Below are 27,115 nucleotides of genomic sequence, written 5' to 3'. Positions count from 1 at the left end.
GGGGACACAGTTCATTAAGGTATGGAAAGTTCCAGGCACATAGTAGCAGCTCAGTAAATGAGAGCTACTGTTATTTTACAGCAAGCAAACTGCGCTTTAGAGAGATTAAGTAACTGACCTAAAGTCACACCGAACTGGCAACATGGTCTGCTTCTCAGAAAGTCTAGGGAGCCCAGTCAGGCAGCTACAATGATCACAAACGTCACTCACTGAAATTGAATTTTTATTCCAAATGACTGTAATGGCTAGAAAGACAACAGCTAAAACTGAAAACAATTTGCTTAACTGGAAATTAGAAGTAGTTGATTTGCAGGAGAGCAAATGGGGGTGACAGCCTTGGCACTCGGATAACGGTTATAACCCAGAAAGCGTAAAAATAACCAACGTCCTCTGACACACAATCTGGATGTGCTGCATTTGCAGCAAATAACATAAAAAGAAAGAAAGGAAGAGAGGAAAGAAACGGAAAAAACCCCACAAAACCCCCAACTTCAGAAATTAACATTGACTGAAGAACTCAGTGGGGAAGACAGTTGGTAGCAAAATTTTCACAATTCTTAAAATGGGAGTCTTCAAAAGTACTTCTTCAAATTCAAAAGCTAAAAAAACCGAAGAGGGAACAGTTACACTGGCTTAGAAGAGCTGCCGCCTGCCATGAAGATGACAATCAGTCCTGCTTCCAAACACAGTGATCACCGGTGAAGCTGACAAACCCAACAGAGGCCGCCTGGAGGGCGCTGACGTCACTGATTGTACAAGGACGCGCCGGATCACTCGTCGCGAACAGCCACAGCCGCAGCTATTGCTCCTCCTGACTGATGCTGAGGTTGCCTTTCTGCACCTCGAGTTCCTCGGCACTGACCATTGATGGGTCAATGGCGGCATATTTGGTTCCATGGAATTGTAGCAAATGTATCTGTAGGAACGCAGGATCATTATTTCATACGTCACCATGGTATATAAAGGTCTTACACTTTCAAATTACAGAGTGATACATAATTAAAGAAAAACTAGAAAACACAGAAAAGTCGAGGATTTTTTAAAACCAGTTCGGGAGCTTTGTTCATCACTTAATATGTAACCGGTCTCTCCAAGTTCCTACAAACTCTTCCTACACATCTTAGCTGGCGGCACGCTGCTCCACGAGCAGGTGCTCACCCTCCCCCTGCTGCTGCGAGTCAGGTCCTTCTCCTGCTCTGCCCTTCTCACCCCGTGAGGAATGTCTCTGGGCAGCAAGTTGGTCTGTATTTAGGATCCTCCCCTTAGGTCTACTGCCACAAGTGGATGACAGGATCAAAGAATGTGACTGCTTTTTTAAGGTTCTTGATACCTCTTGCCGAAGTGCCAAAGCAATCATTTCTCACCACTATTCTAAAATCCACTGAGACAGAGGATGAAGAGGTGGTGTTTGTTAGTTTATATATATCATTTTTTTAATGCATTAAAAATAGATCAAGAAGTTGCTTCATGGGGCTTGCACTGACCCCATTGAGGTCTGGAGTCCTGCTCTGACTGAATTTATTGTGTCCAGGAGGCAAGGTCATGTCATACCACGTGGCTACTTCAGTGCATGGAGGTGGCCTGCTGTTCTCAGAAAAGGGACGGTGGGCAGAGTCCCGCGGGTGTCTCTCATAGACCTGCCTGAATGCTCCTATAAATTATTAATGTAAACCGCCCTTACTGAGTCAATACCTCACTCCTACAGAGAATTCTGTAGTTTTCCACCATCAAAAAAAGGCTTTATATTTCAAACCACACACTTTGGGTTCAAAGTGCTCTGGGTTCCAGGCTGGGCCTTACCTGTACATAAAGATTCACCTCCGCACTTCTGCACAGGTATGGGAAATTGCCTCCTGTTTTAAGGTGAGCCCTCCGGGCATTAGGATACAGTTTGTACATTTCTTCTTTAGCTTCGGTTGAAAGTGCACTCTGGTCAAACACCTTTAAAAACACACAAGGCTGAAACCTACTAGTATCTTACTATGTTCTTTTCGCATTATGTAAAGTGCCACCCCAAGTGTTCCGTTCTCCTGAAGAGACACCACCGAACCCCTGTGCAGACTGGGCCACCTGCTCCTGCTGATCCCTGGTGACTCTAACTCCAATGCAGGACGTGAGCTGCAGATTTTGCTGCCAGATGTCTGTGGCATTGTTTGGGGGGAAAAATTAATTTCCTTTTTCCTCAAACATGGCTAACCAAATTAACAAAATATTAATAATAAACAATCATTATTGAAAAGGCCAATTAATTTTAAAAAGATCATGACACCCCAAAAGAACTTTTTAATTCTCTTATTAGTTAAAAAGTTACGTATGTAGTAAGTATATGCTCAGCGAAAAAAATTTCCCTCAAACTGTAAAGAGTATGAGATAAAAAGTCCAGATCCTTTCCTGGGAGAGCCACTGGAACAGTCTGGAGTGTAGGAATTCAGACCTCTTTCAATGCCCATACAAATTTATGTTTTATGCAAGAAGGTTTTTCAAAAGTAATTTAAAAGTAAAAAAAAAAAAACTTGTAAAAATGCATCTCCAACTTGCTAAAGCTTGTGGACAGTTCTCAGTGACCACGTACCTAAGTGGTGAGCACAGCTTTGAAAGATGGGCAGGCGGAGCAAATGCACTATAAGGACCAAATATTTCACCAAGAGTATTGAAAAGCTTGCTCTGTGTCATGGTAGATGTTGGAATGTAGCAATTATAGTGAAGAATGATAAGAAGATATTGTTTATATGCTTGTAATGGACAATTTCCTGAAAAAAATCAGTTCTTAAAAATACCATGTTATTTGAATTTAGGAATACATCCACTTAAGAGGCAAAATAAAGTAGTTATATGATTTCTAAAAAAATAAACCAAAACCACTATGAAATATCACTTTACATCCATTAGGATGGCCATTATCAAAAAACAGAAAATAATAAGTGCTGGTGAGGCTATGGAACAATTGAAACCCTTGTGCATTGCTGGTAGAAATGTAAAAATGGTGCAGCCATTGTGGAAGATGATATCATGGTTCCTCAAAAAGTTAAACAGAACTACCATATGACCCAGCAATTCTACTTTTGGGTATATACCCCCCAAAATTGAAAGTAGGGACACAAACAGATATTTATACACCAATGTTCAGAATAGCATTATTCACAATAGCCAAAAGGTGGCAACAACCAAAATGTCCATCAACAGAGGAATGGATAAACAAAATGTGGTCTATCCATACAATGGGATATTATCCAGCCTTAAAAAGGAATACTTGCTACAACATAGGTGAACCTTGAAGACATCATGCTAAGTGAAATAAACCAACACAAAAGGACAAGTGTTACATGATTCCACCTAAATGAGGAACACAGAATAGTCAAATACACAGAGACAGAAAGTACAATGTTGGCTGCCAGAGGCTGGGAGGAGGCGGGATGGGGAGCTACTGTTTAACATACAGAGTCTCAGTTTGGGATGATGAAAAAGTTGTGGAGACGGACAGTGCTGATGGTTGCACAATATTGTGAATGCACTTAATGCCACTGAACTGTACGCTTTAAAATGGTTAAAATGGTAAATTTTGTCATGTATGTTTTACCATAACTCAAGAATATAAGAAGCAAAGTTTTGCGCTAATTAGACTTTATGGAATTCTTGATTCTTTGCCCTCATGAGGTCCCTTCTCTTTGCTGCTCAGATGTGTAATAGCTAAAGTGCAATATCTATTGATGAGAATAGCAAAAATACACCAAAATGGGTAAGGATTACCATGTTTGCTTAAATTTATTCTGATTTCAATGGTGTTATTCCTGCCAGGAAAAATAGAGGATAATTAATAAACAAATTGTTTTGGAATTGAGAAGGCTGGGAGGTAAAATAAAAAAATCCAAGGCAGCATTTGAAGAGGCACATTAAAAAATTCTAAAATAATTATAACAAGGATCTTGACATATACATTTAGAAAGGAAGCTTACATCCATAATGGTTACAGGGATGTCCCGAATTTTATGAGGTTCCACGTAGGAATTTTGACAATTCAGGGTAAGTCTTGAAGCCAGTTCACTCTGCCCCAAACTTTCCAGCTGCAACAAGAAATGCAGGTAAAGTTTTGGCATTAATTTTGTTTTTCACATTTACATTAATTCCACAGATAATATTTGTGCTTATAAAGGTGGTACTACGTGTGGTGCGGCCCGAAAGGTCACCAGTGAGGAAATACAATGTATTTGAGAGATCATAAACTGGGCCTCTCACGTGGTGGCATTTTTCTATTCCGGGAACCTGGCATTCCATAGCCCTCAACCTGAATTGCCTCAACCTGGTGCCTGTGGGCAACAGGCCAATTCCTGAAGCTCAAAGGTGAGAGAGAAACATTTAAGAGATCTCATTGCTGGCAGAGACCTCAGAAAGATCATCTAGCCCAGTAGCTCCTAAACGCACGTCTACTGACCTGCTACATCACCTTCACCTGGGGGAGGTGGTGGGGGAGCGTAACAATGCAGATTCCCAGACCCCACGCCCAGGGATTCCAGTTTGATGGTCTAGTGTGAGGCCTTGGAATCTTTATTTTTAAAAGTTCCCCCAAGTGATTCTGATGAATTACTTTCCAGCAGGAATATCTCTTTGGATGTATTAAAGTTAATATGGAAGACAGCTTAACAAGCACCTCTAATGCATACTCAGTGAGACAGACATATCTTCAGGAACCAAGCAGACGTGAAAATTCCCAGTACAAGGTGTCTCCACCCCAATGCCATGATTCTTACCCTGTCCACCATGAAATCAATGGCATCAGCCATCACAGGGTCCACTGGGCCAGACGAAAAGTTGCCAAGAACTATTTTTTTGAGCATAAATGATGGCATCAGCCAAAAGCTGTAAAACAAAGACCTGATGGTTTAAATTTCCAAGACTAGACATAAATGGCAAACATTCATTCAACACTGAAGCTTTGCACTCGCTAGGAGCTTGGGATCTCGAGATAAAAAGACCTAGTTGCTTCTTTCAAAGAGCTCAGCATCTTTCCCAAGCTCCCAAAGAGTTACAGTTTAATATGATTAAACTTTTATTTGAGGATTTGGAATAACTCTAAGCAATATTTCAAAATACCTTTACCGCGGTAGACGTTCTGATGAACCCAAGATTTTTTTTTCCTAATTGGCCTTATTTCCAATGACTAAACTATTTCCTTTGGAAATTGAAAATTTAAGATTATCAACCTTCAGGTTTATATCACCTTTTGATCGACTATTTCAAAATAGATTTCAAAATAGCAAAATGAAAGAGCTATTGTACCTCCCAAAGTTTGCTACTATTAGATTCAACTGGGCTAATTCAAGGCAGTTTCATCTTTATGGATTTCTATATGTGATTTTTATTTATTTATTTATTTATTTATTTATTGAGGAAGATTAGCCCTGAGCTAACATCTGCTGCCAATCCTCCTCTTTTTTGCTGAGGAAGACTGGCCCTGAGCTGACATCTGTGCCCATCTTCCTCTATTTCATGTGGGACGCCTGCCACAGCATGGCAGTGTGTAGGTCCGCACCCGGGATCCAAACCAGCAAACCCTGGGCCACTGAAGCAGAATGTGCTAACTTAACCGCTGTGCCACCAGGCTGGTCCCTCTATATGTGATTTTTAGTTGATATTTATTCTATTAATTACAAATGCTGAGAGGCATTACATAGGGTAATGACTAATTTCTCTAATCCTATACTGAAAATGATGTTTAAGAGGTGCAGATGGCCTTCTGATGCATATTCTCAATGGAATAGCTTGGTGGAAGTTGAGCTTCCCTTGCAAGGACCAGTTGGCCATCATTCAGTTACCTTTCTAAATTCTCCACTCAGCCTCCCACGCCCCACCCCCCCCCAGGTTTTCTTATCTTCTAAAGGCATGATGCCTAGGTATGCTCTGTGACAGGTGGACTTCGTTGGCTTTGCTCGCCCCTGTAGCCTCAGCGTGAGCCATATAGTAAGCGCTCAGATGTTTGATAAAAAAAAGTAGGCGATATGTAAAAGCACAAATAAACTGGGGCAGTCTTGGCTTCTGACAATTAAAACAACATGAAAAATCATCAAAAATAATCAATAAGCTTTAGTGCATCATCTGGACATGAAGTATTTTTAGCTAATGTATACAAGAAATTGCTGCAGGAATGCTGAGTAAACTACTGAGATAAGATCAGGAAAAGTTTGTGTTTTTACTATTTTTATTTTTTTCCTTTTTCTCCCCAAAGCCCCCTGGTACACAGTTGTATATTCTTAGTTGTGGGTCCTTCTAGTTGTGGCATGTGGGACACCGCCTCAGCATGGCCTGATGAGCAGTGCTGTGTCCGCGCCAGGATTCAAACCAGCGAAACCCTAGGCCGCCGCAGCGGAGTGCACGAACTTAACCACTAGGCCACTGGGCCGGCCCCCAGGAAAAGTTTTTTAAAATATCAGAGTGTAATCTTAAGTAGATATGAAAACAATGTGAAAACCAACCGGCTCACACTGTATGTTTAATCACTGGGCTTTTTTATGGTAGAGCCTAGCCTTGCTAGCAATGAAAGAAATGCACATGAAGTCAGCTTTAAGGTACCATTAGGCACCTATCAAACTAATTAAAATGATAAAACCACCCAAGGGATGGCTCAGAGGAAGCAGGTACCCCACTGGTTGCCCCACAAAGCATTCCACCATTTCCATCTTTCTGAAAAGCAGACTGACATTAAGTGTCATGATGTGTCCTTAAGACCATCTGCTGACAGACTAAAGGCTCTAGTCTCTCCATTTTTGGGAACATATCTCAAGGAAATAACCCGGAAAGAGAAGAAAAAACGTAATTAGTATAAAGATTTACAGTAGAACAGGATGAAAAATTGGGAGAGGCCAAATGCCTGAAGAAACTGTTGTCAGTCAACACACAGAACTGTTTACACAAAATAATAAGTGGAAAAGGCAGAACATATTAGTTATATATGCACTGAAGAGAAACTGTAAAATCATATGAATGTATATTAAACAAAGCTAAACAATAATTTAGAGTCAGGGCTGGCCCCGTGGCCGAGTGGTTGAGTTCATGCACTCCGCTTCGGTGGCCCAGGGTTTCGCCGGTTTGAATCCTGGGCACAGACTTGGTACCGTTCATCAGGCCACACTGAGGCGGCATACCACATTGCCACAACTAGAGGGACCCACAGCTAAAAATGCAGAACTGGGGGGCTTTGGGGAGAAAAAGAAAAATAAAATCTTTAAAAAAAAATTTTTAAAAAAATAATAATTTAGAGTAATGTAAATAGTTGAATTTAGAGCCCACTCAATTCTTTTCTTTTGCAGAGGTGACTGTTACTAATTTTAAAAGCCAGGGCAGTTTCAGAAGACAGAAATAAATATGACCCTCCCTCCCTAGTGCACCAAAAAACCAAAAACCAACATTTTCAAAATTGCACTGAACAAAAATAATAAGAACTTTGGTTGAATGTTTACATTCTTACCTGTTTGCAGTCCAAGTCTGGTTAAAGATAGAGGTGTCACTGAAGGAATTGCAGAGGATGAGGGAATGGACTCTGGGAGATTTGTGAGTATATTCAGCAAATTTCTGGGCCAAAAAGCCTCCCAAAGAAGCCCCAAAAAGATGAACCTAATTGTAAACAAACACAAGGAGGATCCTAAAACAATGATCAATCCTGAACATAAGTATCAAAAAAAAGTTGTTTTAATTATCATCAACCACAGAATATAATGGCATCACTAGCCATTAGACTAAAATACCGTCATGCATCGCTTAAAACAGAAATATGTTGAGAAATGCGTCGTTAGGTGATTTCGTCATTCTGCAAACATCACAGAGTGTACTTGCACAAACCTAGACAGTATAGCCTACTACAGACCTAGGCTGTACGGTACTAATCTGATGAGACCACAGTCATCTATGCGGTCCGTTGTTGACTGACATGTTGTTATGCAGTGAATAATGGTTCTACAGCAGTTAGGAACATAGGAAATACTGTATTTAAATGCAACTTATATACTCGGTGAAGAAAACAATATAACTGTGCATACAAATGATGCAAGTTAAAAAAAATATTCTTCACAAATTACATTAGAAAACGAAACCACTTAGTAGTTTATGTTTAAGAAAACTGTAATTGAGTAATTCTACTGCTAGGTGAATATCCAAGAGAACTGAAAACACGTCTACACAAAAACTTGGACACCAATGTTCACAGCAGCATTGCTCATAATAGCTAAACAATGGAAACAATCCAATGTGCATCAACTGCTGATTGGTAAACAAAATGTACTCTATCCACCCAATGGGATATTATTGGACAATAGAAAGGAATGGAGTACTGATGTATGGTGCAACATAGATGGACCTTGAAAATGTATGCTAAGTGAAAAAAGCCAGTCACAGAAGACCACACATCGTATGATTGCATTTATGTCAAATATCTATAATAGGCAAATCCATCGAGACAGAAAGTAGATTAGGTTGCCAGGGCGGGTGGGGGGAAGGGTGGGGAGTGACTGACTGCTATGAGTATGGGGTTTCTTTTTGCGGTGAAAAAAGGTTCTAAAATTGACTGTGGTGATGGTTGCACATATCTATGAATATATTAAAAACCACTGAATTATAGACTTTAAAAGGGTAAACACTATGATATTTAAATTATATCTTGAAAGAGCTGTTAATAAAAAATGAAAGACAACACCAGGTTTTACAATGTAAATGCTACATTAAAATCGCACGTAAGTAATTAGTCTCAGGGTACTCACTTTATCCAACTGTAAATGGTCTAAAAGTTTTCTGAATCCGTCACAGAATTCAAGATGGTCCCAGTAAACTGGATATTGCAACTGAAATAATAACAATAATTTTTAATTTACTTTAACAACTGAAAGGTAAAATGCAACTCATATATATATGAAAAACTTAAGACTCACACAACAGCATTTCTCATGTGTTTAAGTTCTGCTCCTTATTCAAAATATGTGAAAATTAGCTCCCACCCTCTCCTAAACTTCATAATTCACATTTTGCCTAACAGACCAATCAGAAAAGAATAAAAAGGAAGCACACTCTGGTGACACTATGTGAATAACAATTTCAACTCACATCAATTTCCTTTCTAAATAGCTCAGAAACTCTGAGGTTCAAGGGTGAACGGAGCAGAACCCATCCAAGTAAAGAAATTCTGTTTCGCCTTAAATCCAATTTCATTCAGAATGATTGCTCAGGAGAACTAGAAGTAAAGTTCGTCCTAAGGAGAGTTCCCTCTCTTCTTGGAAGCATTTCTTTAAGGGAGTATTCAATAAAATTGTTCCTCGTCTTTTAATTGATTGAGTCATTCTATCGATTTCTTGTACTTTTATTTGTGACCAAAAATTCAGGTGCTTGACTCTACGCAGTCTATTAATGTTGATGATGAGGAGGAAAAAGAAATACAAGTCACTAACTCCTTTCTAGGGGACTTAGGCTTGTCATCTAAGAATTCCCCTCTCTTTAATATATGTAAAACCCACCTGACAGGCTTGTTTTAAGCGCTTAAACTCATTTTGTTACTGAATAGATACTGCCATGTAAATTATGGGATAATTTCAGATTTGATATGTTAGTTGTACTATTAAAATTCCATTTGTGGATAAGATTCCACTATTCTGAGATAGGATGGAGGACAGACCCTCCCTAGGAGAGAAAATTTGAGAATGGGAGGCAGATGATGACCTAAAAGAAAGGAGATGATATTTTTATGAAGCCTTATTTTAAAAATATTTGTTTCCTAGATAGGTGATAAAACTGCATACAACTTAATACATAAACACACACACACCTGAGTACAAGTAAAACTGGGAAATCTAAATAGGATGAGTGAGGCTGGCCTGGTGGCAAAGTAGTTAAGTTCTCATGCTCCGTTTTGGTGGCCCAGGGTTCATGGCCTGGATCCTGGGTGGGGACCTACACACTGCTCATCAAGCCACGCTGTGGCAGCATCCCACATACAAAATAGAGGAAGATTGCCACATATGTTAGCTCAGGGCCAATCTTCCTCATCAAAAATAAATAAATAAATAAATAGGATCAGTGGATTGCATTAATATCAAGATCCCGGGGGCCGGCCCCATGGCTGAGTGGTTAAGTTCACCCGCTCTGCTTTGGTGGCCCGGGTTTCACCAGTTCAGATCCTGGGCTCAGATATGGCATTGCTCATCAAGCCATGCTGAGGCGGCATCCCACATGCCACAACCAGAAGGACTCACAATTAAAAATATACAACTATGTACCAGGGAGAAAAAGGAAAAATAAAATCTTAAAAAAAAAATCCCGGTTGTGAAATCATACAATAGTTTTGCAAAATGTTACCATTGGGAGAAATTGGGCAAAGTGTAAAAGGGATCTCTGTATTATTTCTTACAACTGTGTGTGAATCTACAATTATTTCAATAAAAATTTAAATTAAAAAAGATCTATCTGTGCATTTTAACTGCTGGATACAAATACCTAGTAAGTTTCAAAACCTCATGGGGTTGAGCATTTGATCAAACCGTAAGGATAAAGTAATTTTGAAGACACCTTTGGTCTTCTCTTGATTCATTATCTAGCTAGTGAAATAGGGAAAGCCCACATCAAGAAGCCTGAGGGCAAAGCAGAAATATCCAGCCGAAGGCAATGGTGACCTGCCAGTTTCGAGCAATAAACAGTCAGCTTTCAACAGCACTCTAAAGTGAAACAGACCCTGGGGCCACTCAGTTTCTACCCCCCTGGCTGATCAACAGTGGCCACCAGGAAAGGTACTGTCCTGTTTTAGGCGGCAGAGGGCTTGGGTAAGGGCAGATGCCACCCTGCATTCCTGGAATGCTGTCCACGAAGAGGGATGACTGAAAACTTAGAACCAGGGAGGATTATGTTGCAGAGACTCACATACGCCATAGGAGGAAGGGTTAAAGAATCCGGAGAAATTAGCTACAGAAGAAGCGACCTGGGGAGGGCAGCAGGCGGCTCCAATAAGAACTAGTTTTTTGAAGAAAGAGAAGGGCTGTCAGGAGGAAGAGGAATTGGATGCATTTTCTGTGGCTCCAGTTGGTGGTAACTGCTGTAGAATTTCCAGATATTTTCCAAGAGAAGAGATTTGGCTCCCATTTTCTCTCCTTTAGACAGTAAATAAAATGTATAATAACAGCAGTACTTCCACAGGGAGTCCGTTTACATGTTAATATTCCAGGTCCCAGAAACAACTGCGAGCTCCAAAGCCGGAGTCTTTTTCCTCTGAAGTTAGGAGACCGACCTCCACTGTGGTTACAAGTCAAGGCACGCCAAGACCTCAGCCGCAGGCAACAGAGCCCTCCCTGCCCACGCCTTTCCCCCAGAGAAGGAGATTCAAGAAGGACCAATGCAGAACTAGATTTAGATAAAATAACAATTAAAAACAAAAAATTTCTTAACCAAATACTAAGGATATGAGCTAACCAATGAACTTCAACTGTCAAAGACTTAGATTAAAGCAAGCTTTCAGTCGCCTACTTTTTGGCAGATCCCTTTGCTGTCTAATATTCCGTGCTCAGCTCCCCTGGAAACGGAGTCAGAAGACTGAGCTTGGTTCTCCCTCCCCCACCTCCTGGTTGTGTGACGTGTGGGATCACTAAAATGGCCTGGACTTCAGTTCCCTCATCTATGAACAAGGACAATGCTTCCTACTATTCAGACTTGCGAGGAGAATTAAAGGAGAGAAAGCAAGTAAAAGCCGGGTGTGGAGAAGGCTTCCAACAGAGGTACGTCCCTCTGTACCTCCGTGTACACATACCCCCTTCCTTCAAAAGGCTTCATTCTCATTTAAAAAAAGGAAAACAAATATCTTATCTCAATAAAAAACGTGCCCGTTACTACAGAAGAACAAAAAAAAATACAAAATGTGGACCTGAATTTTAATATTGAATCAATAATACTTACAGCTATAACCCGGTAACCCCATCCAGTCAAGGCCAAAATCTGCCGGAAAAATACATCGGCGGTCCCGCTGACAGGGGGTAAAAATATGAGAGGACACCTGATATTTCTGGGGCCTGCATCATAGAGGGACCATATCTTACTGTCGTCATCATCCACGATAATCTGGTGGGAAAGGTACAAGAAAAAAATGGAAACCGTATGCATTTGGTTTTTATACTTTACTTCACGCTATAATTCCACTGACAGTTTTAATAGCACTGGCTTGTTTGTTACAAGATGACCTGGATCAAGCCAGACTAGCAAGTATAATACACTGCCTCAGACTCCTTTTCCTTCTTTAGTGCTAAGGAAATATTCCACAGAACTGCTTTATACTCTCCCAAAGAGCTGCTTTTTCTTTCAGTTTTTAATTTTCCTTCCTACTCACGATTATAGGAAGTCTATTTTGTTTACCATTAAACAGCAAACTCTGTACATGGCATCTTATTTCTTCTCCAAACTTCTGGCTATGTGTGTGTGTGTGAGAGACAGGGAGTGTGTGTGTGTGTGTATAGGAAGGCAATTTGCAGAGTCATCCTCCAGTGCTGGCCCAGAGGACGGCTGGGATCAGCGGGGTCAGAGTATCAACAGAGCAGGCGAGGGGGAGACAAGACTGCAGGCTCACGGGGTAAGCTGGGCAGAGAAGGTACCACTCAGGAGATGCTTCAGAAACCTGATCCACACCAAGCCTCTAGCCTGCCAGAGAGGAGGGCTGAGGCAGGGGTAGGTGTCACTGTCCTGGGACAATGTTTCAAACTGTTCAGTCAGGTGTAAGAAGTGGGTGCAGGGAAAAACTGGCTTTTTTTGGGAAAAGGGGGTGGGGAAGAGGAAGTCATCAGCAACCTTCCTAATTTAGGGGTTCTGGACCCAACAGGGGAAAAAGATGAGCATTAAGTGAGCTGAGACAAGCCCAGAGCTCAGCACAGAGCTTGGCAGATAGTGGGTGTTCAATAAGAGTTAGCCATCAGTAATATGCACTACCTCATAGCTTAAGTTTTCTTTTCTTTGGCTGACTTTTGGTGGTATTTGGGAAAGTACATTAACTGCTCAAACTTTTGCCAACACAAATCCATATTTATCCTACTTTTACATTAAAAGGCTCAGGGTCTCCAGGTTTTACTTTCTGAGAGCTCCTAGCTGGCAGCGCTGTGGGCCCCATAGTGTCACTGTGGGTGGCAGCACACTAACTGGGGCCACTGACGTCACTGGAACAGACAAAAAGGGCAAGGCAAAGTTCAGAGGGCCCTGACAATGCCCTTTGGGACTTCGCCAGGTCACGGATGGTCACAATAATATCTCACGCTCCTGTTCTGCCCTCTGTATTTTCCCATTCACATTTTTGCTTTTCATGTTTCTTTTTGCCATGATTGTGATGAAAAATCTCAATGGCCTTTCACAGTGCACACAGTAAATCCCAATCTTGTAGTAATAAAATTCATATGAGATAAGATTTCAGATCTCTAAAATTTTCTAGGAAATTATTTCAATAATCCCACTTGGAAGAAAAGCAACAAAAATGGTACATTCTTTATTTCTCCCCGCCCTCAGTTTGATTGAGATATAACTGACATAGTATCTCCTGAATTTAAGCCATGTACTTAAAGGTTGTTTATCACTTCAATTTTCTCCAAGTTCTCTGAATGGCAATTTTGTCAGAATTCCTTTAGAAGACACACTGTTATTTGATAATTTAAAATCTAGCACCACGAAATTTCAAGCAAACTCATCATGACTTGTGGATCAAAGAGATCTAGCAACTGAAGAAAATTACATCAATGAAACAACTTCCTATAACCATTACTAAGAAAATGTAGATAAGTTTGGGTTGTTCGGGGTCTGGCGATCAGTTCGCTGAGGGAGTGAGTCCATCAGGAGGCGCTCACATGAGTTACCTGAGGGGATGGGACAAGGTAGAGGGACCCCAGGAGCCAAGTGTCATTTAGCCTGGGCAGTAGTTTCCCAGGGAGCAAGAAGGAAGGGGGGGCTCCCTTTGGTAGGCAGCCAAGCACTTCCGGCTTTGAAGCCAGACTAATTTGATTTTAATCCAGACTTTACCAGGCTGTGTGACCTTTAACATGTTAACTTTTGTGAACCTCAGTTTTCTCATCTATGAAATGGGCACACCACTACCTACTTGGTTAAACTACTGAAACCTTTACTCTCACGCACTGCTAAGGCATAACATCTAAATCACACACAAAAACAACGCGAGATTTTTGCAAATAAGAGGTATAATAAAACGATACATACCTTTTTAAGGGGAACTGTACTTCTAAACCAGTTATAATCAGGAGAGACTTTAATCTCTCCCATGATTAGCTGAAATGGAGGTTAATCCTGAAATAAAAGCATGTGATGTTTCATGTCAAGAATTCACAGTGACATCAGAACTAAATATAGTCTGGTCTAGTTATACCAACAATACTTTAAAGGGTAAAACCAAGGAAATGGGCTATTTTACCTTGTTGGTATATTCTTAAACTAGAGAAAACAAATTGGTGAAATTCTATTGTCATAGAGCAGGAAGGGGCCCTGAGAGAGAATTATTCCAACCCACTTAGTTCCTCCAGAAGAGGAATCTGGTCTAGAAAATGTAAATGACTTACCCGAGATCCCATGGCTACTGCAGCGCTAGGACCACACGCAGGACAGTCTTTTCTGCCACCAGACTGCCCGTCCTAGTTAAACGATTCCACACTGCAGGCCCATCACCTACCTTTTGACAATATCTTACGAATCCATTTAATAAAGATGTTCCTTTCTCATAGAATTATAGGGAACAAGCCACACTAGAGAAGCGGGCTAAAGTAAGCCTGCTTCCTGATCAATTCACAAAACGCCATCAATCTAACTCTAGTGGAACATAACTTCAGAACCTCCCATGTAGTTCTTCATGGAAAATACACGAAAGTTGCTGTTCATATTGATGTGATTAAAAGTGACAGAATGTCCTCTGAAAGATGTATGAGAAGATACCAGAATAGACTTGAAGACACTATAACTAGCAACAACACAAAACATGTGCCTTTAGGGAAAAAATGTGGTCTTTTGTTGTGAGATTAGCGATTTTTAGCTTTTATAGTTCTGTGACATTGGAAAAGTCAAAGATCCTCTTTGGGCTTTTCTCTCTTCTATGACTGTTTCACTACTGTTTCCCCAAAGCCTAGAACAGCGCTTGGCACACAGCAGGCATTACCTGTTGACTAAATGAATGACTGTCCTAAGGAGGCTGAACTAGGCAATCCTAGAGTGCCTTCTAATTGGGGCACCTATGAGTGTTGGACTGGTTGAGTATCTTTAATTTAAAGGCTGCCCCTCTTGTTCAGGCATCTGTGTTATGTCATAACAGGAACCTGAAATTATAGTTCCCTGTTGCAGATTCTCATTGCCAAATGAGGAACTTCCATGCACTGGTCTGGAAGGATTCAAATACTTGCACTGCATCCTGCCCTCTACCCCAGGGCAAGTCTGGATTTCCTATGAGGGCTAGGATGAGTTCAAGACTCTAGGACTGAACTCCTGGGCTGCCTCTGAACTGTCCTTTTAGAGAGGCTTCTCTGGACTGGCCAGGAGGGGATTCTAAACCCAATGGAACTCTTCCTCCTCGGCCCTCTAGATCTGCTCCCTCGGGAACACAGGGCGCTCAGCGATCTCAAGTGTTACCTCTAAGCTTGGGGGGTTACCAAACTGAACCCCAAGGTGACAGTAAATGTAGACATCCAATATCAAACCTGATTTACAACCTTGACATTGTAATAATAGTCTCTTCTTTCAAGGCTAAGATGGTAATTTTAGAAAAGTTTGTGAAAATCGTAAGTTGCTCTCAAGTACCAAGAAAATCACCAGCCAGTCTTATGCTGAAAATCAGTGTGCACAGATGTAGTTATGATCACACTGAAATAAAGAAAATCACTCTTTGCATATCTATTTTCTCTTAACAAATACTAAAATATTAAAAAATCTAAGCCATTTGAACTATATAACCTTTTGCTAAGCTGGTTATTATTTTTATTTTATTAGTTTTAATTGAAAGCAACTAGCACATATAATTAATTCTGGAATATCTTCTACCTGGATAGACTTGAAATATTCCTCTATCATCTAACCACTGCCTAATGGTGATATTTTCTAGTATTGCATTACTATAAGCAATCACTCTATTGTACCGGAGGAAATATCACAAACATGTTTAGCAAATAAAATCGACTCAACAGATTTATAAAACACCTTAGCTAATTAAAGCCAGAAAGTTTGCTTCTAGATTCGCCAAACTTGGGATAAAAGTTTGGGATTAAGTATTCACAGTGTGGAATCAGTTGCAATGTACAAACCAAACTACCAGACAAATACACATATACACATCATACACAGGCACACAAATTCATCCACTTCTTCCCATAGCAATAAACAGAAAGATGTTCCTTACCACAGTCTTCAGTATTATTCACAACCATCCCGGTGTTACAACATTTTATAACTAATCTTGCTGGATGGAGAGATTCCACCCAACTGTGACTAAATTTTTGTAGAGGCAAGTGAGTTTAACACTTGTGCTAGTTTGGCAGTACATGAAAGGTAAGACAGAAACCAAATGTTGCATCTGACCAACTGACTTCGAAGTGAAAAAGCTCACTGCTGCAAAGGGAAAGCAGCTGTGAGCGGTATGAAAAGGAAGTTTGTTCTCCGAGCTCTCTTTTATCCACTAAAGGGGTATACTTTTCCAAGTCACAAGAGAAACATTCTATATGCAGCAAAAAAAGGTTATCTGAGATTGTGACCAAGTCGGTCAGTATTAAATAAGAAGGAATCCGGACCATGAGCTCAACATTGACTTGATCTCTCACAATTCAACTCTTCACAAAAACAAAAGCACCTGTTCCTGCTGGTGGGAAAACAGGCGCAGAGATTAGCCTTAATCTTGCCTAAGAAAACCCCTCCTCCGAGAGTGCTTTGCATCCCTGGTCTTCTCAGCCCTTGTGCTGCTTAACAATAAAACTGCCAGCTGCAAGTGTGCGCCAAGAATGACCCGCACTTATCCTTCAGGGTTTCAACAGAACCTGCCAGTTTATAGTCAATGAAATTGCCTTTACAAATATTTAAGTCACATAACCAGCTTAATGAGTCAGAGGTTTCTGATCCTTTATCTCAATCTGTGGTTCATCCACATGTGGACAACCTGTGAATACCAGCAATAACAAAATATTAGAGTTTCTAGATCTAATCTAAGAGTTTCTAGGCGATGCAATTGGCTTTTCAATGCAAGTCTCCAGATCTCACCACACCAGGACACAGCTATCCTTTTTTTAGATCTCTTCAGGGCAAGATTTATCCCTCATTTCTTCAGGAACTTATTCCATTATCTTCTAAACCTCATGGGAGGAAAAGCTGCCTACTTGACATCTCTTCTGTGACACCTCATTTTGTGCTCTGTCTTGGTATAAAAGCTTCTGGAAATTTGCACACTGCTATTAAGTTACTCCTCAGTTCTTGAATCTTTGTGCCAGCAGGAGCTGGAACATTGTAGGTGGAGACAAAGCAGCAGCATAAATGCAGAATTTAGAACTCCCCAGGAAAAAGAGAGGAGGAAAAGTGAGACACTTGCCCTGCTACTGTCCTCATCCCCCATTCACAAGCCTCCCACCTGGGCCGTGCTCAGCAATGACAAAGACATCTGTCACTTTCAGGCTGAGGTGAAATCTCCAAAATAACTGGCCTCTGCTCAGAGTTCTTAAAAGTTTACTGAAAAACATGTTCCTGAGTGCAGCTGCATAGCCCCAGGATGGAATTACAGGAGGATGCCCTGGTCAAGGCCCCTCCCCCCACCCACAGGCGACCCACACATAGACTCCCACCCTCACCCAGTCCCACCGATGGCAGCCACACAAAGGCAGGGTCAGAGACCACCCCCAGGAACTCCTCGACTTCAAACGCGCGCGCGCATACAAACACACACACACACACACACACACACACACACACACAGAGGGACATGAGATCACGCGCATAGTCACATGGACCAGCCCACTCGGGGCCACACTCACAAAGTCACACCGACAGAGGCAGCCACGTACACTACATACACACTCACCGGCAACTTCATACACATCACACAGCCACACTCCCATTTCTCAGGGCCTCTTCCACTCCTCACCTGCCGTGTCCGCCCTCACGTCCCTTTCCCTCCCCAAGGCAGCTCTTCCCTCTAGGACGGGCACGGGCAGTGGAGGCGGCTGGGCCCGGGTGGGGGCCCCGGGCCAGAGCGCTAGGCACCCGCAGGCGCAGAGGGCAGTGGGGCGCGCTGCAAGACCGGCCTCCGAGGGGCGGGGCGCGCGGCCAAGCGACCCGGGGCCGCCGCGCTCCCTCCCTCTGAGTTGTTAGCGCAGCGGGCGCCAGCCTCGCGCTTCCGGGTTCGGAGGGGGCGGGACCACGTCGTGAGGAAGGGGCGGGACTGCGTGCCTCCGGCGGTCACCATGGCGACGGGGCGGGTGGAAGACAGAGGTGAGAGACTCCCCGCGCTCTTGCTGCGTCCTTCAGGATGGGCAGCCAGCGTCGGTTCTGGCGGTGGTGGCGGCTGCGGGGAGGAGGCCCGAGTTGCCTCGGGGTGAGCAGCAGGTCGCCTGTGTGACATGGGCACCGAGGGAGGTTATGGGAGTGGAAGAAGAGGGCGCCTGACCCCTTGGGACGTGCCTCGGCCCTCGGTTCGCCCCTCTTGGAGGAAGCAGGTTCCCTCTCCGCCGTGTAAAGCTTTGAGGGGACCCCTTTGGCTTCCAGGTTTTGGTGAACAAGACTTTGTATACTCTTTTCTTGGCAAGATTGTTTTCCTTTGGCACTACTACAGACGCCCTCCGTAGTCCTCCACTGTAACACCCCCACCTCCTTTTCCTGACTTGTGCTCAAGTTCTGGGAGATTTCCGGGAACAGCTCCCGCTGAGCCGCCCGCTCCTTCATCACTTTCCATTAAAGGGATAGAGAATATTAATAAACATAATCATTATTCTTAGGCAAGATGTTGCAGATGTCGTGACTCTCTTCAGTAAAATATGCAGGTTTGCTGAAAGAATGTATAAGGTTGAAAAATATGTAAATCTCCTTGTTTTGAGTTTTTAGTGATCCTGCAACCAGGTCCTGTTGAAAGTGCCTCTCCGTAATCTGTTTTAGGGGATGCTTTTACCCTGTTTAAAGGCCTTTGGATTTTGCCCTTATTCAGGCAACTGTCTATGGGATCAAGGTCAGGGGAGAATTCGGGAAATTGCATCCTTGGTCATGACCTCTGCTCTCCTGCTCAGGAGTCTAGGGTCCCTGTCTAGAATTTGCACAAATCCCAAATGCATTTCCAAGCAGAAACACGTATGCCTCCCCGCTACCCCCCAAACCACCTCTTTTGGAATTTTGAGTCAGTCACGGGAAGTAGTCTTTCATTATAAGTGCCACATAGGTGTGTAGAGCATGTTTCCACAGAAGATTTTTTTTTTTAAAGATTTTATTTTTTTCCTTTTTCTCCCCAAAGCCCCCCAGTACATAGTTGTATATTCTTCGTTGTGGGTCCTTCTAGTTGTGGCATGTGGGATGCCGCCCCAGCGTGGTCCGACGAGCAGTGCCACGTCCGCGCCCAGGATCCGAACCAACGAAACACTGGGCCGCCTGCAGCGGAGCGCGCGAACTTAACCACTCGGCCACGGGGCCAGCCCCTCCACAGAAGATTTTTAACCTTGGGGCTTTGTCTCAAAACTCTGGTATAGTTTAATGAACGGAGTAACTGGCAAATCCCTGGTTGTAGGTAAACCCGTTATGGGCGCTGATTACGTTGTATCTGCCTCGCTAGGCGAGCTGGGAGCTTTAATTTAGAGCACAGGGAACAGAGTGATTCAACCGGTGCCCTAGCACGTGATCTTGCTTGTAATAGGTACTAAATGCATAGTGAATTAATATATGCAAGAATAAATAAATCTATCCTAAAACTATATTCCTTAGATCACACACCCACACACCTCACTTTAGTGACAGCCCTAATGAGACTTAAGCTCTGGATATGTCCAAATATATTAGAAGTGCTAATTCTGTTAGTTTGGTAATAGTAATTTTTAAGTTGACTGTTGATAATAAAAACCCATTTCACTATGTAGACATGTTTTGTTACACGTGTACTTTATGTGCTTTTATTACAATGTAAAAGATCAAATCCAAAAGAATGTATGCTTTGTTTCTCTTAGAAAAGGACCCCATGGTTATGTTTGGATCCTCAGTTGCTCCCTAACACATGGCAAACACATTGTCCATTCCCTAAGCTGCACAAGGAACATTCAATAGCTGTGAATTCCAGCTGTCCTGTGATTGCACCGCTGCAGGGAGCAAGCTTTTGACCCAGGGCAGGCCACAGTGCAGGCAGGCCTGGTGGATACGGCTGTGAGGGTTTAAAGCAGCTGTCAGGTTTAGGGTCTGCCAGATGGTTCCCACAGCACCAATCCCTGTGTGAGAGTCACACTTAAAAACTGGAATGTTCACAAAATACTCTGAACACCAAGCAAAGTAAACAGATGGCCAGCTGGTCCTAAGAATTGCCGAAACTCAAGCTCTATTCCTCAAATTGATCTTTTGACAGGATTATTTGTTTTAAAATACACATGCAAGATAGTCCTAGATATATCTCTTATGCATGTATACACACCAAACAGAACAGTGGTTACCTTTGAGAAGAACCTGGAGAATAGAAGGGGTGATGAAGGAGAACTTTGGCTCTAGATTTAGTATTTGAATTTATGTAAGAATGTATTCGTATATTACTGTGTGATTAAAAAAAATAATTAAACTCTCTCTAAATCCTTCAATAGCTCTCCACTGCCTTCAAGCTAAAGTCCAAGGTTCGACATGCTACAGCAGGTCTGGCTCTCTTGAAGGGCCCCAGACACCCTATGAGGTCTCAAACCTCGTTTGTGTATGCTCTTCTCTCCGCTTAGAATGCCTCCCTCCACTTGACCCACCAGAGTGAATTACCCCTATTTTACCCCCAGAAACAATGAATGTGTGAAAAAGCGAAAGAGGAATAAAACATTTGGTTTTTCACACTAATACCAATTCTTGGAATACCATCCTTTTAAAGCTTCCCAGGGTACAGTTGGCTGCAGTGTTACATATCAAATTAGGCTGAGCCCCAAGATTGGAAGTGAACGCTATTTCTTTATCACCAGACCCAATCTGTGTCAAATACACACCACACTGGATTATAGGGATCAGATCCAGAGTGGGGATTCTGGAACTGACCCAGAAAGATGCTGACATGACTGTTCTATAGCTTGCTGCCTAAAAGTCCTATCAAACAAGTTATATGCAGTTATTTATAATTAATAATTTATTATCATCCAGGACTTAAGAAATTTGAGTTCTATCCTTGGGCAAGACATCTCCTCTCTCTAGGTATGGTTTCCTTCTCTGTAAAATGAGTCCATGGTTAGACTAAATGATCTTTTTTTTTTTTTAAAGATTTTATTTTTTTCCTTTTTCTCCCCAAAGCCCCCCAGTACATAGTTGTATATTCTTTGTTGTGGGTCCTTCTAGTTCTGGCATGTGGGACGCTGCCTCAGTGTGGTTTGATGAGCAGTGCCATGTTGGCGCCCAGGATTTGAACTGATGAAACACTGGGCCGCCTGCAGCGGAGTGCGCAAACTTAACCACTCGGCCACGGGGCCAGCCCCTAAATGATCTTTTAAGTTCTTTCCAAGTCTAAGATTTTAGACTCTATATATTTATGAGAGATATTTACGGAATCTTTATAATAGCCTTTCTTCAAAGCTCCTTTTCTCTGATAATCCCTTCACTGCCTCTCCCTTCCAATCAAACTTTAAAAAAGTAGCCTGCACACAAAACTGCCTCTTTATGGAGACAGTATTTGAACTTCTTGGATAAGTTCATGTTCATTCATCCATTTTAACTTTTTAAAATAGGAGTTCCTAAGCAAAAGTACCACATCTTTTGTATCATGTGCCAACCTAGCCTTTCATTAATGTTTCTTCTGTAAATAACAACGTGATAATCTACCTTCTGGAAGAAGAGCTGCAAGAAAGAATCCTGGGAAACAAGAGCTGCACTACTACACTACAAAATAAAGCAGCTTCTATCTGTAGGGTTCTAGAAGACTTTATGAATTCTTAGAGGTAACGAAGACAGTGATTAAATAGTAGCAAAATGAGAAAATCTTTTTGAAATTGTCTAGCATAGTGCCTGCATATAATGGGCAGTCAGTTAACACGTGCTCCTCTTTCTTTGTTTCTGAGCACCAAGACGTAGCACAGTAAATTCCCTGATCGAGGATACAAACATTTGCAAGTACACGTAGGATAGTAAAGTGGGTAGGCCCCCAGCTTGGTGTCCCACTCCTGCTGTGTGACCTCTAGCTCTACCACTTATTAGCTGTTTAACATTCGGGAAAAATGACTATCAATAACAGTACCTTCCTCCCAGGGTTATTATGAGGATAAAATAAGATAGTTCAGGGCCAGTGCTTAGAAACGTAGTTAGCACTCAATAGATGGTAGCTAGTAATGGTATTGAGAACCTACTGTGTTCCAGGCACTACGCTAGGTGCATTCTTTATTTCTATTCCTCATGACAATCCTTGCAACATAGGTACAACTTTCATTTCATTTCAAGGAAACAGATTCAGAGAGGGTGAGTAACCAGCTCAGGATTACGGTCAGCGGCAGAGCCAAGGCTCATGCTGTGTTTGTTGAATCTAAGACTCTGCCTCTCAAATCATATATCTTTACCCTGAAATTGTTTGATGAATATAAAGAAAAATGGTGAAAATAGGTTGTACTGCCTTAAATACAAAGTATAAAAACAGTAAACATCCTTTTGGCAGCTTTTCTCAAGAGCTTGGTTTTATGCTCAGAAGCATTTCTTTTGTCTGTCAAGCCAAATCAAGAGGAAAATCTTTTTGAAACAAAATCTACTGTAGTCTTCAAGTTCGAATCCTAGTATTGTCACTAGCTAGCTTGTGCTGGACTCCTGTTGCATCACCCCTAAAATGAACTTTTTTTTCTTTTAAAGATTGGCACTTGAGCTAACAACGGTTGCCAATCTTCTGTTTTTTTCTTCTTCTCCCCAAAGCTCCCCAGTACATAGTTGTATATTCTAGTTGTGAGTGCCTCTGGTTGTGCTATGTGGGACGCCGCCTCAGCATGGCCTGATGAGCGGTGCTATGTCCGTACCTAGGGTCTGAACTGGTGAAACCCTGGGCCACCGAAGTGGAGTGCGAACTTAACCACTCAGCCTCGGGGCTCGGAGCCGACCTTAAAATGAACTTTTGAGTTACTAAATCGTAGAGCCTTTCCCACGCTAAAATTCTTTCCCTGCCTGTTAGTCTAAAGGCATCTCAGCAAGCTGTTGCTGCCATCCAGAGGAGAAAATATGGTTGCAGGCCCAAAGAAAGCATTATCGCAGTATTAGACTGTGGTAACAATAATAGCTACCATTTATTGAGTGTCTACTGTGTGCCAGGCACTTCCCTGGGCATATGCTATATGTATTTCTGTTCTTCAAAGTAGTTGTTACCCATGTTTTTGAACTGAAAAATCAGAATTTAAAAAATTTAAGTACTTGTTCTAGGGGCACCCAACTAGTAATGAGTAACTGAATTCTGTTTTGAGTGTGATGTTTTTTCAGCAAGGACAAGAACCAAAATAGAAAAATCTTGCATAAGAAATAAATGTGTTTGCAAATCCATCCTTTCAGCCAGAGCACAGAATAGGCTGTTCCACCCTTCCTGGGAGGACCCTGGACCTAAGGGCCAGCCTGTGGCTCCACACCCACCTCTTAAGCTAATTAAAGCTGTTACTACTCTAGCATAAAAATTATTTGTTGAATCTGATAAAACGCAGCGTCCCATATCCAGAGATTCTGATTCATGGTCTGGGGTAGGACCCAGGAATCTACATTTTAAACAAGTACTCCAGGTGATTCTGGTTCAGATGACAAACATTGCTCAATCATACTGGATTGTAGTTTCTATAGGGGGCCTGAACAAAGAGTGGGTGATATAGTTTCCCGAGGCCTATCTGGAATGTGCACCATTTACTTTTCAGAGGATGGGCTGCCAAAATGAAGATGGCATTTCTAAACCATGTGTTTGTCCTCCAGTCCTAGGACGGGCTTAAGGCTCCCTGGACAGGAAACTACCCTCTACAAGAGGGGCCTTGCACTCTTGCCTCAAGATTTCATATGTATGAAAGGTGTTTCATAGAATCCTAAGTATACCAACCATGCCAGTCATGATGACCAGCTTCCCTTTCCAGCTCACACAGCCTTACCTAGAGCCTCCTTCTCAGTATTAGGCTGTTTTTTTATGCAGTTGAAATCGTTGGACTGGGGTGGGCCTTGACTCACAGTCTGGCCAAGGACAAGAAGTGGTCTGGCACGAAAAGATTCTGCCCACCAAGGGCAACGGTAATTGGCTAAACTACCAGATAAGCTCCATCCAGAATATGGGGTGGCAGACCTGAGACCATTAACCACTAGGTAATAAGAGCAGAAAGCTGTGCCCTCAGTAAGGCTCCCCACTTCCCATGGCAGTGCCTGAGTGGGCACTTCCTTAGATCCCCTGCAGAAATCAGCATACTGCACACCCATAAGCTCCCAGAGGGCACTGAATCTCATTCTCTCTGAATTCCATAACATGAATTTAGTGCCTGGAGGGGGAAGTAAGTACTCGATACATATTAACTGAAAAACAACAAAAAGGCACTTTCACACAGTCAGTGATTCTCAAAACTATTTTGGCAGTTATTTTATTTTAAAGATTTTATTTTTCTATTTTCTCCCCAAAGCCCTCCGGTACAGTTGTATATTTTTAGTTGTGGGTCCTTCTAGTTGTGGCATGTGGGACGCTGCCTCAGCATGGCTTGATGAGCGGTGCCATGTCCATGCCCAGGATCCAAACCGGCGAAACCCTGGGCTGCCAGAGCGGAGCGCGAGAACTTAACCACTCGGCCACGGGGCTGGCCCCATATTTGTTTTTTATCTATAGCCCCATTTCACATATGAGGAAACTGAAGTTCAGTGATGTTAATGACTTGTTAGAGATCAAGGAACTAATCAGTGGTGGAGCCAGAACTCTCTATAAGAATAAAATACCCAACTGATAACCCAAGTTCTCACTTCCACAACAAAAATCTTTTAAATAATTTTTCCCCAGCCCCATAACAGCTGTTGTAGTTCAGATCTCCACATTTCTAACCTTCCAACAGATCTTCCTGCCCCAGGTTTTACCTCTAATCTTACCTTCCATCCCACTACCAAAGTTAACTTTCCAAAATGCAAATCTGGTCATGTCACTTCCCTGATTAAGTCTATTGCACACAAAACAAAGGTCCAAATTCTCATGGTTTTCAAAGCACTCCATGATCTGACCTTCCAGTCTTGCTCTTCCAGCGTCAACTCCATCATCCTCTCCCTGTCATATTAACTCTTCCAGTTTCTTCAAAACACTGTGCTCTTTTTTCTCATGTTTAACGTGTTTGTTTCTCTTCCATGATCCATTGTTAGCTTTTCCCTGGTCAGCTACATATACGTATGTTAAGTATCTAACTAGCTTATACATTAAAGAGAATCTATAGCAAATTTATGGCTTAAAGAATGATAATAAAAAGCAATCATGCTCCCACCACCCAGTTTAGGAACCACATTACCAAAACCCCCTGTAAGATAGTGTTCTTTTATGCCTCTTTGCCTCTGCACATGCTAGAATGCCCTTCCAGGCCTTAGTGTGCATAGTGAACCCATCATTTGGAATCTCAGATTCAGCTTTACCTCTGGAAAGTCTGCATTGACTCCCTTGAGGGGACTCCCTTAATGCTTCCATTATCCCTCCATTATGGCATTTATAACAGTCTAGTTGCTTACATATTTGCCTCCAGAGTAGATTTAAGATACCAAATATTATTTAATCTCTGAATCTCCAGCAACCAGCATAAAGGCTAGTTACACAGCAAATGTTCAATAAATAGGATTGATAAATAGGATTCAATTTGGGGGCTGGCCTCTGGCCGAATGGTTAAGTTTGTGCGCTCCACTTCGGCGGCCCAGGGTTCCAGTGGTTTGGATCCTGGGTGTGGACATGGCACCGCTCATTAAGCCATGCTGAGGTGGCATCCCACACAGCACAATCAGAAGGACCTACAACTAGAATATACAACTATGTAGTATGTAGGTGCCATGTCCGCACCCAGGATCTGAACCAGCGAAACCCTGGGCCACCAAAGTGGAGTGTGCGAACTTAACCACTTGGCCACGGGGCTGGCCCCTGGAGAAAGATTTTAACTGATAGAGTCTAGGCAGGAAAAGCTGATATGTAACTGTCCATTGCACCTCCTTCCTTCTCCAGAAGTGCTTGACTTTCTTGGAGACACAGAAGATGAGTTTGCACAGACCAGATGCTCAATAACCTTTACTGCACACATAAGTTGAAGAATGTCTGCATCTTCCTACTTTAAGAAAACCCAGGGGGCTGGCCCTGTGGCCGAGTGGTTGCGTTCATGCGCTCTGCTTCGGCAGCCCTGGGCACGGACATGGCACCGCTCATCGGGCCATGCTGGGGTGGCGTCCCACATGCCACAGCTGGAGGGACTCATAACTAAAATATACAACTATGTACTAGGGGGCTTTGGAGAAAAAGAAGGAAAAATAAAACCTTTAAAAAAAAAAAGAAAACCTAGATGTAAAATGTGAATTTATAGTACAGATCAATGTGACAGAGTATTAAATATTATGTATGCTTAATACTTGATGAGAACTAGATGGTAGATAAATTTAAACAGCTGACTTTACTACTTGTTGAAAATCAGAAATGTAGATTAAATACTGCTGAAATGATAACAGTTAATGGTAAAAATTTAATAGGTGCAATTTTTTTTTTGTGAGGAATATTCACCCTGAGCTAACATCTGTGCCAATCTTCCTCTACTTTGTTTATGGGATGCCTCCAAAGCATGGCTGATGAGTGCAGTATGTCCACGCCCGGGATCCAAACCTGCAAACCCGGGCTGCCAAAGTGGAGCACATGGAACTTTCACCACCAGACGATGGGGCTGGCCCCTACAGGTGCACTTTTTAAAAGAACCTCTCTTCAGTATATATGAGCATACCAGTTAGCTGCACTTGCTTTTAGGGAAAG

At 42.3% G+C, this 27,115-nt stretch overlaps 1 protein-coding gene and 1 long non-coding RNA gene across 3 annotated transcripts in view; one reads left to right on the top strand and one right to left on the bottom strand.

Annotated features, from left to right (window-relative positions):
• Positions 1-210: 210 nt before the first annotated feature.
• Positions 211-18,378, bottom strand: SPG21 (SPG21 abhydrolase domain containing, maspardin). 2 transcript variants are annotated; one of them, XM_070500079.1, is made up of 10 exons: positions 18,104-18,327; positions 16,379-17,128; positions 14,203-14,289; positions 11,914-12,075; positions 8,745-8,825; positions 7,460-7,605; positions 4,746-4,854; positions 3,954-4,061; positions 1,801-1,941; positions 211-916 (listed from the first exon to the last, which is right to left on the bottom strand). In XM_070500079.1, exons 3-10 carry the CDS (start codon positions 14,263-14,265, stop codon positions 800-802), a joined length of 927 nt encoding a protein of 308 aa, XP_070356180.1. In that variant the 5' UTR covers positions 14,266-14,289; positions 16,379-17,128; positions 18,104-18,327; the 3' UTR covers positions 211-799. The 2 variants fall into 2 exon arrangements, with proteins under 2 accessions (XP_070356180.1, XP_014685387.1); XM_014829901.3 differs by lacking the exon at positions 16,379-17,128 and having other exon boundaries at positions 18,104-18,378.
• Positions 18,379-18,432: 54 nt separating this feature from the next.
• Positions 18,433-27,115, top strand: part of LOC123282896 (uncharacterized) — a 28,181-nt gene continuing 19,498 nt past the window's right edge. Inside the window, exons 1-2 of the long non-coding RNA XR_011498887.1 lie at positions 18,433-18,553; positions 19,460-27,042. This is a non-coding gene — a long non-coding RNA (uncharacterized lncRNA). The remainder of the gene's footprint in view (positions 18,554-19,459; positions 27,043-27,115) is intronic.

The sequence above is a fragment of the Equus asinus genome, chromosome 2 (assembly GCF_041296235.1).
Source record: "Equus asinus isolate D_3611 breed Donkey chromosome 2, EquAss-T2T_v2, whole genome shotgun sequence".
NCBI lineage: Eukaryota > Metazoa > Chordata > Mammalia > Perissodactyla > Equidae > Equus > Equus asinus.
This window is presented reverse-complemented; position numbering and strand designations above follow the sequence as displayed.

Excerpts from the sequence above, each read along its gene's own strand:
- SPG21 (XM_014829901.3), bottom strand. The coding sequence starts at position 14,265 with ATGGGAGAGATTAAAGTCTCTCCTGATTATAACTGGTTTAGAAGTACA. Across the intron at positions 4,062-4,745 it reads TTGATTTCATGGTGGACAGG|CTGGAAAGTTTGGGGCAGAG; the intron begins GTAAGAATCATG and ends TTCTTGTTGCAG. Across the intron at positions 917-1,800 it reads AGGTGAATCTTTATGTACAG|ATACATTTGCTACAATTCCA; the intron begins GTAAGGCCCAGC and ends GCGTTCCTACAG.